The 10244-nt window shown below is 39.1% G+C and overlaps 1 protein-coding gene across 1 annotated transcript; it reads right to left on the bottom strand.

Annotated features, from left to right (window-relative positions):
* Positions 1-2856: 2856 nt before the first annotated feature.
* LOC115253644 (uncharacterized) lies at positions 2857-4105 on the bottom strand (the record flags this gene model as incomplete). The annotated part of the gene is given in 1 exon segment (XM_029880464.2): positions 2857-4105. A coding segment is annotated over 1 exon segment (268 nt), but the record flags the coding sequence as incomplete, so codon positions are not given.
* Positions 4106-10244: the final 6139 nt, after the last annotated feature.

The raw sequence follows: 10244 nt of genomic DNA, 5'->3' as shown, positions 1-10244 counted from the left end.
ATATTTGGTATGGGGAAGAAATACATACATACATTTATTTGTTCAACATCACATTTAAGACAAGACATAACCAACAATAGTACGCCACAATACTCGGTTTGGGGAAGAAGTCTGGAGTCCAAAAATGGCGATCAGAATATCCAAGATGGCGACCTCAAATCCTTTATAGCGGCTGTTTAATGGAGATTAAGCCCTTAAAACTATGCAATATGGGTATATTCAGTATGGGAAGAAGTCTGGAGTCCAAAAATGGCAAAGAGAATATCCAAGATGGCGATCTAAAATCCATGAAGGCTGCTATACATTCAAGATGGTGTCTGTTTAATGGAGTTTCAGGCCATAAAACCATGCAATATGGGTATATTTGGTATGGATAAAATGTCCGGAGTCCAAATAATGCGACCAGAATATCCAAGATGGCTCCAAATCCAAGATGGCGCCTGTTTAATGGAGATTTAGGCCCTGAAACCATGCAATATGGGGAATATTTGGTAAGGGAAAGATGTCCGGCGTCCAAAACTGGCGACCAAAATATCCAAGATGGTGGTCTAAAATCCAATATGGCGGCTCCAAGTTCAAGATGTCGGCTGTTCAATGGTGTTTTGGCCTTAAAACCATGCAATATGGGTATATTTGGAATGAGGAAGATGTCTGGAATCCAAAAACGGCGACTAGAATGTCCAAGATGGCGGTGTAAATCCAAGAGAGCGGTTCCAAATTCAATATGGCGGCTGTATAATGCAGAATTATGCCCTAAAATCATGCAATATGGGTATATTTGGTATGGAGAAGATGTCCGGAGTCCAGAAATGGAGACCAGAATATCCAATATAGTTGTCCAAAATCCAAGATGGTGGCTCCAATTTTAAGATGGCGTCTGTTTAATGGCGTTTCAGGCTCTAAAGACCATGCAACATGGGTTTATTTGCTATAAGGAAGAAGTCTGCACTCCAAAAATCACGACCAGGATATACAAGATGGCGGTCTAAAATCCAAGATGGCGGCTACATGTTGAAAATGGCGTCTGTTCAATAGTGTTTTAGGTTTTAATACCATGCAATATGAGTATATTTGGCATGAGGAAAATGTCTGGATTCCTAAAATGTCGACCTGAATATCCAAGATGATGGTCTAAAATCCAAGATGGTGGCCTTAAGCCCAATATGGCAGCTCCAAATTCAAAATGGTGGCTGTTTAATGCTGTGTCAGGCTCTAAAATCATGCTATTTGGTAAATTTGGTATGAGGAAGGTGTCCGGAGTCCAAAAATGGCGACCACATAACCAAGATGGCGGTCAAAAATACAAGATGGTGGCTCCAAATTTGAGATGGCGGCTGTTTAATGCTGTTTTGGGCTCGAAAACCATGTAATATGGGTATATTTGGTATGAAGAAGAAGTCTGGACTCCCAAAATGGCGATCAGAATATACAAGACGGAAGTTTAAATCCAAGATGGCGGCTAAAATTCAAGATGGTGATGGTTTTGTAGAGTTTTAGACCCTAAAACCATGTAATATGGGTATATTTGAAATGGGGAAGATGTCCGGAGTTCAAAAATAGCGACCAGAATATCCAAGATTGTAGTTTAAAAATCCAATATGGTGGCTCCAAATTCAAAATGGCGGCTGTTTAATGGTGTTTTAGGCTCTAAAACCATGCAATTTGAGTGTATTTGGTATGAGGAAGATGTCTGGACTTTAAAAATGCCCATATCAAACATGATGGTAAAACAGACAAATTGCATCCCGAAGGTGAATCGATAATTCGTTCCATTCCCAAAGACACTCTCCAGATCATTTGAACGAACAATTTATTGTGATACCTTCGGAACAAAAGTATGCCACCAGCACGACATTTTCAACTTTATGAGCGAAATCTCCTCTGTCCAGCAGCAGCGTGCGTCTGTTGCCTGTTTGAACAATTTCGCGTCGAAAAAACACCATATTCAAAATCACGTCTCTTGCATTTCTAAAAAGGGTGCGGCGGCGCGGTGGTGTGAGCAGAATCAAACAGTCGTTAAAACCGAAGCACGCCTGGCCTGGCCGGGAATCGAATCGAACGGGGAAGGCCATCGACGATAAACAGGTTTCTGGGTGTTGGGCTGGCTGATTCACTCCTGACATGCCGCCGGTCAGTGAGGAAACAACGAAGGAATCTATTAGGCTGAGTGTCCAGCAACAGATCAACTTTCGACCAATAAACTGTCATAAATGAGCAGCAGCGGGGCGGATATGTGCCGAATCGTGATTCCTACCATTCAGTTCGGCTGATCCCGGCTGAGTAGAAGTTGTAAAAGTACGGGACCCCAAATGGACTAATGGCTCGGCTTGATGAAATGTGTCACCGACCGCAGCATAGCTTCAGCCAACGGCAGCGTTCCATTAGGATCGGGAAAGTTCAGGATGTTTAGATAAAACAGGAGCATAAATAAATGTATGGAGAGGAAGGTCCTCGTAATGAAATGCATGGGCGTCGTATCACGCTAGTACTCATTCTGCCCCCAAAATAGCAAAAGACTGACGTCACTGCCGACGGGTCGGTTGGACGGTCGGGCTCCGGCGATGTGCCAGTCACAGCCAGTAGTGGTCGGTCGGTCGACAAAGTCAGCACCGTCATCGCAGACGGTAGTTGGCGTACTGCTGTACTGCCATCATCATCGTCGTCATGCAGATGGTGCATAGTTTTAATGGATTTGTAAGTTTTGCTTTTTATTACCCACCGAGTAGTGGCCAGGAATGCAAATCAGGCAGCTCCACACTACATACTAGAGGTGGTGTGGATGAGTCGACAACAGTGTCTCCGGAAGTAATATCCTTTTGGGTAGGAGGGTACATATGAGAAGGAGGGAAGACTTACCAGCTCGGTTATCCACCAGGACCTCGTCCACTCCGGCACCGACCGGCGAAGCGTACCGATCGGTGGTGGTGGACGTCGCTTCGTTGCCGGTCCATCGGTTGTCCTTGTTGAGCAGAAGGCGGCCGTTGATGGGCGTCTGCTGGAACTGGTGCTGCGTGACCGGATCGCCGTTCAGTTTGAAGAAGCCCAGCACCAGGAAGGACCAGATTCCGAGTCCGAAGATGAACTTGAACACCACTCGGGTTTTGGGCGACATTCGGTGGGACATTTTTGCTTGGTTGATGGGTTGAGGTTCCTGATGTATGGATTTACGTGACTAAGATGTAGTTCTACGAGGTGGTTCTGCCTTTTGGGCTTGGTCAGCAGATGTCGGTAATTGTTTATTCTAGTTTCTATGGGCTATGTGGTGCTGCTGCTGCTATTACTGCTGACTGGTTGGTCTGAGTGGGTGCAGTGGTTAGTTACTTGACGATCATATCGTGTGACTTATGTTGACCCGTATTTGTCGATGAGAACATTTGTCTGAAAAGGAAAAGAAAAAGATAATAATTAATCATTTGAAATTAGGCTTATGACAACGATCTGCTTCGCATTCCAACCCTCAATCACGAATTCACCTGTATCGACAACTTTCTCACAAATGCCATTGAAACTGACCCGCGCCGTGCCGGTCTCTAAAAGTACCGTTTTCATTAAACTCTCCAATTTGACGACGTCCGAACCCCATCAATCAACCACATGCCGATGACCTTTCGCGCGTCTCAGCTGGATGACGCTGCGCTCTGCTGTGGCTGTAGCCTGCAACTGTACCATCGAATCTAAGACAAGACCCCGTCCCCGTCTCCGATCTTCGTCTCAAACTCGATCACTAAAAGCACACACATGGTCCAACCTCGTTCACGACCGCCGACCCAGTTGAGAAACAGGCCTTGAGCTAACTCTCCCCCGAAAGCGCTGTGCACGGTCGCCGTCGTCACAAACCAAGAAGCTGGCGCTGGCTGGCTGCTGCTAGGTATCTTCCTTTCTACCAGGCTACGGAGTAGTCGGAGACAACAACGAATGGATCACCGTGTCCAATCATGTGTCCCGCGGCGGTTATTATTCCTCCTCAATTTTTAGAGTGCCTCTCCGCGATCGTCAATTGTCGACCGACGACGTGGAATGGATTCGGACAGGTAGAAGAGTGCTCTGCTTGAGAGTTAAACGATTGGAATGTGTCTTTCTTGTGAGTCGTTATTTTAGCGAACGAGTCTGTTCAACGTACTTAATTGACTAATTGAGTATTCGTCTTATCATTACAAATGAATTAAAAAAAGGTAGGTCTGGGACCATTTGGGCACGAGAACCTATTTTGGGCACTTGCTGCTCTAACTCAGTAAAATTTTAACTAATTGATTTGATTTTAGGAACACGATCAGATACGTACAGTGTCTAACCATGTTCAAAAATTCAAGTCAATCGGTTTGAAATTGACTGAGTGCCCAAAATAGGTCCCCCTGCCGAAATGGTCCTAGACCTATTAAAAAATGTATTTATAAATTCTGAAACAGTCTATAACCGACACATTGAGAGATGGATTTGGGGAAAAACATATCACTTGTTTCAGTGGGATTCAAACCCACGACTCCGTATCGCTGGTCCGGCGCTTTAACCAACAACCATATGATCGGTGCAAGGTTAGTATGCGTTGAGCTTGCAACCTATTGTATACTGACATCAGAGCTAAAAGAGAGATAAAGTTATGAAAGACGGACCCGGTTAGGGTGGTGCATCGAATCCAGTATGACTTTCTATTTCTCTGAATCGTAACTTTTTCTGTGGCTTAGTTGATTAATGCGCCAGACTTGCGATATGGAGTCGTGCGTACAAATCCCACCAAAACAGAAGGATTTTTTTTTTCACAAATATATCTCTTATTTTGCCAATGAAACGTACTTTGCTTCAAAATTTTACGTATATTTCAGACGACTGGTATAGCCGGAAAGGGCAATAAATTAATTGTTTGGGTATGGATATTTTTAAAATCGTGAATTATCTAGTTCTTTACACCTTGGATTTACTGGTCACCATAATCTTGTTGTAGTCTTGTTGATTCCGGTGAGAATTTGTGTTAGCGTGTACAGGTGGTATACTGGGAAAGAATAACATAATAACGTTAAAAACTATTGGCACAGCTAATGGAGGAAACCCAGAAGTAACTTCTGTAGGAATCCTTACATTTTTTTAAGGAATTCTTCTAGGAATTGTTGGTGGAATTCCTCGAAGATCTCCTGTATGAATTTCATAAGAAAATTCATAGTAGAGTTCCATACCAATCCCCTGGAGTAATTTTATAAGATATTAAAAAAAAACTCCTACAGTAATTCAGTTATAAACTTATGATAGATTTCCATTGGAAACATCTGAGGGTATATCAGAATGAACTTACAAAAAACTTGCAGAATAATGTGTGAAATTACAGAATGAATTTCTGGAGGAACCACCGAAGTTTTTGGATGAATATCGCAAACAACTGGTTAAAGAAATCCCAGAAGCATTTCTTAGATGAATGCTAGAGCGAACACTTTGTGAGATCCCAAAAAAAAGCTCCTGGAATTCTTGGATAAATCTTGAAGGAATCCAAGAAAGAATCCCAGAGGGAGCTCCTGGTGGAATCTCAGAAACAACTTCTCGATAAAACACTGAAGGAACTTTTGGGTGAGCCTTAGATGTCTCTGGAGAAATATCAGCTGCCACTCCTGGTTAATCTTAGAAGAAAGTGAAACACCCTCAAGGAACTCCGAGAAAACCGGCGAAGGAATCTCTGGAATAGTCTCCGGAAGATCTCCTGTAGAAATCTCAGGAAAAGGAATCCTCAAAATAAGGAATTCATGGTACAATCTCAAAAAGTACTCCTTGAGGAATCCTAAAAAGAACTCTTGAATATTTTTTTATTAACCCTAAAAGGGATACCTGGGGTCCAATGGACCCCAGGCGCCTTTCAGAGCTCGTCTTTGATGGAACACACTCAGCGAGGTGACGAAACTGAGGCCATTAAGGTATCCCTTTTAGGGTTAAGAATGGAAGATATTCTCAAATGATTTTTCTTGGAACTATGTAGTTCACGGATTTTTCAAGATTTTTTTGCGGGTAATGCTCCAATAATTCTATCAAGAATTTTAAAGAAATTTAATCAAAGATTGCTTCAGAAATTTAAACATAGATTCCCCCCTGAAGGAATTCTTTCAGGGTTTCTATTAACATTTCATACAACATATTTTCTAAGAGATTTCTCCAGGTATTTCACTAAAAGTTTCGCGATAAATTCTTGTTGGAGCTCCTCTAGGGGTGCTTGCAGGATTAGAAATGCTACCAGGAATTCCTCCAGAGATGTCTACAGGAGTTCCTTGGGCGATTATGCTATGGACACATTCTACGCGTTACGTTTTGCACGAGAATCAAACTTTTGCTTCCAAAAACTGTTATGTTGTTAAATACATGCTAGATTGGAACAGAGATTCATTTTATGCTTCCTAATTGGGGAATGAGCCTTTCTACTTCGAAAGAAGTCAAGAAATGTAGCGTAAAAGGACACCATCGCAAAAAATGACGAATTTTGACCGAACGACAAGAAATTTGCTACTTTTTGGGAGTAGTTTTCAAAGTTTCAGATACTATTCGAAGAATACAAGTAATTATCTTCATTTTAATGCAAAAATAATCAAAATTGACAACAAGAGCTTGGAAATATCGTTCGTCAAATTTCAAAAATCGCATTGTAGGAGTGCGTGGAATGTGTCTATGGATGTCTTCATATTTTTCAGGAACTCTCGTGAAATTCTCCCAGAAGTTCTCTCAGCTTTTTTTATTTATTCTCCTAGGATATCGTCAAGAACTACTTCAGAGATTTCCTCAAGAATTTCTTTCGCTAGAAAATTTACAAGAGATTCTTCTAGAAATTTCTTCATGTATTCCTCCAAAGACTGCTTCATGAATTCATGTAAGGATTTTTCCAGACTTTTCTCCAGGAATTGTTCAGACATTTTACCGTTGATTCCTTAGTATTTTTCCCATAACTTTATTCCTTGGTGCTTCTCAAGGATGTTTTCAAGAAATATTTTTATAAGTAGCTAGGGAGGGTCCTTCAGATCTCCCAGGTATTTTTTCAGAGATTTCTTCTAAAAAATATTATCTTTCAAAAATTTCTTCAGCGATTTCTTACAGAATTTCTCCAAGATCTTAGTGCTCAAAAGTTTGAGAAATTTTGAAAAGTTGCACCTGAAATTCGTCGAAGTATTTCTCCTGGGGTATATTCAAGGGATTGGTAACGAAATTTCAGCAGAGGTTCCTTCAGAAACTCCTCAAAAGTATCCGTTAGAAATATCTTTAGGGATATCCACTAAATCTAATCCAGGAATTCTTTTTAAGAAATTCCTCCTTGAGTTTTTCCTTGGAATTACTTATAGAATTTTTGATGTTTCAGATATTCTCTCAAAGATAATTCTAGGAATTCTTCATGAGATGACTTCACAAATTTCTTCAGGGGTTTCTAGTAATCTTCACGGGTGCTTAGTGAAGTTCTTCCAGGGATTTCTTCAGAAAATCCTCAAGTGATTTCTTCAGAAATTCAAAAAATCCTCCAGTAATTTTCAGTGATATTTCTGGAAGAACTACGGAAAAAATCTCAGGAGGAATCTTCGCAGGAATTACAGGAGAAATTTCTGACGGAATCGCAAGCAATTTCTAAGAGAACCGTTGTAGGAATTTCTGCAGGAACTTCTGAAGGAATTTATGCAAGAATTCATGAAAGAATTCCTCCAAGAGCTCCTGGAGGAACTCTCGAAGGAATTTCTGCAGGGTTTTAGATAGGAATTAAATGATTAGAAAAAATCTACGTGTAAGAAGTTTTGTTGAAATTTTTAAAGAAACCACTTAAATATTGAAAGAGTAACAGGATGTTTTTCGGAAGAAATCTCCGAAGAAATTTCAGAAGGAATTCATGGAAGAATGGTTAAAAAAGTCTCAGAAAGAATTTTTGGAGAAATCTTCAGTCTAATTTCTAATGAAGGAATTTCTTGAAGGAATCTCAAATGAATTCCTGACGAAACTCGTGGAGGAAGAATTCTTGGAAACTCCAAGAGAATATTTTTAAAAACTTTGAAAGGATTCCTGGAGAAATCCTTTAATGGAGTACTTGGAGGAATTCCTGCTAGAATTTCTGAAAGTAATGACGCAAGAATCCCTGAAGAATGGAGATAGTCTTGTTGAATGTTTTGCATGAATCCCGGAAATAATATATGGAGACATTCCTGCAGATATTCCATCCTGAGGCTGAAATTTCAATGATAAGTATATAAAACTTCTAAATCCCTGGAAAAAAATATGGAACCTTCAGAAGATTTTTCTAAAAGACACTCTAGAAAAAATCCAAAGAAATCTAAGAGAAAGTTTCAGAAGGAAACCATGGGAAGCCTCCTAAACCAATGCTTGGTGAAATGTCTGAAGAAAATTTTCTAAAGATTCATTAGAGGAACTGTTGATAGAAACCTTGAAAGATTTTATGAATGATCAAGAGATATTTCCAAAGATTTCAATGGTAAAATTTTAGAAGGAAAAAAATACAGAAAAATTTCAAAATAAACCTCTGAGAAAATAACTGCAGGAAACTCTGGAAGTTTGTTTTTTCAAGTAAACTTTGGCATTTTTTTATGAACCTATTGAAGACCATATTAAGGAATCTCTGAAACAATTTTTGAAGTAAAATTTGGAAGATTTTCTGAAGAAATCTTTTGCGATATTTGTGAACAAATTCAGAATTTTCGATTTTATACATGAAATTGAGCATTCAGCTTTTTTTAGGGAACTCTTGAGGAATTTCTGTAGCAATGCATGGATGATATTATGTAAGAAAAAATGTAGAATTTTCTGCAGGAACCCGTGGAAGATATTCTCAAAGATATCGCTGGAGGTTTTTCTAAAGGAATCCAGGAACATTTTCAGAAGGAATCCATGGAAATTGAAGGATTTGTATGTTCTTTTAGTTCTTAGTTTGCGATGAATCCTTAGGAAACTTTAGAGGAATTTTAGAATGATACTATGAGGAAACTTCAAAAGGAATCCCTGGCCTAATCTTTCAAAGATTTAATGGAAGAAATTTTAGAGGCATTTCTAGTAGAATTTCTTAAGAAATCCTTGGAGAAATTTCAAAAGATATCAATGGACGGATCCTAAAGCTTGAGGAAAATTATGTATGGACTAAAGCACGATGGGGTAACTTGTTCTTAGTAGCGTTGCTCAGTGAGCAAGTTTGAGCCACCTCGATAACAGGTCTTTGAAGAGTTGCATTTTTAGCCTAATTTCTACTTATTGTAATACATCTCTTGATAATGAATTGACCACATAAAGTAAATTGACATTTGAAAACATTTTAAGTTAGATTACGTTGTTAACTAGTTTTAATTTCCACCTATGCTTTCTCTTATGAGCTAATTTTTTTTAAATCGTACATAGTAACATAGAAAACACATTATGATTCCTATTCAGAAAAAGCTACTGAATTTTCTTCAGAACTATTTAATAGTCCTGAATCAAAAATAGTGATTGATATCTCTACGTGAGAGTGATCCGTATATAATACATAGTACATTTTTCATGTCTCACTGTCAATCTCTTTCTTCATTCTGAATAACGAAAAATTTAAAAATCCAGAAGTCATTGAAGCTTCTTTCGGATTACTTCAGGATTTCCCGCTGAGGATTCCTATAAGGATTTCTAAAAAAATCATCTGGATTTTCATGTTCAGGATTTCTGGACCAACTGCAGTAACTGGAGAGTTCCTTTGAAGATTCCCAGAAGGAATTTCTTTTGAATTCGATGGATTCTATCCAAGAGATGGTGCTGTCTAAAGAGAATTCTGCAGAATCTCCATGCAAAATTGCAGAAATAGTTCTTGTAACAATGTCAGAAGATTCTCTTTGAAGAGTCTCAGAAGGAGCTACTGGTGGAATTCCAGTAAAACTTGTGGAGAAATCCTTGGAATAGTATCTAAAAAAAACACGAAAAGGCATTCTGGCAGTAAATAAAAGAGGCTTCTGGAGAACCTCATAACAAATCTTCGAAGCATATTCATAGAAGCTTTAAAAGAAAACCATCGAAGAACTTCAGAATATCTTACTTAATTTCTGAAAGATCTCATATGATGAACAAATTGTTTTGAAGCATTGTTAATTACTTTCCGGTGTGTATGAAACCTGAAGAAACGTCGATATATAAATGAGTATTTTTCAATAAATACAGTGAAAGCAAAAAGTTGCCATATATTTCTATTCTATCAGTAAGATAAACATGATATGTTTGAATCCACTTAGCCCAGATGAAATTTTGAATTTCAAAATTATATGGAAACAGCC

This window comes from Aedes albopictus, chromosome 3 (genome assembly GCF_035046485.1).
Source record: "Aedes albopictus strain Foshan chromosome 3, AalbF5, whole genome shotgun sequence".
Lineage (NCBI taxonomy): Eukaryota > Metazoa > Arthropoda > Insecta > Diptera > Culicidae > Aedes > Aedes albopictus.
The sequence above is the reverse complement of the archived record's forward strand: the minus strand, read 5'-3'. Positions and strand labels throughout refer to the sequence as shown.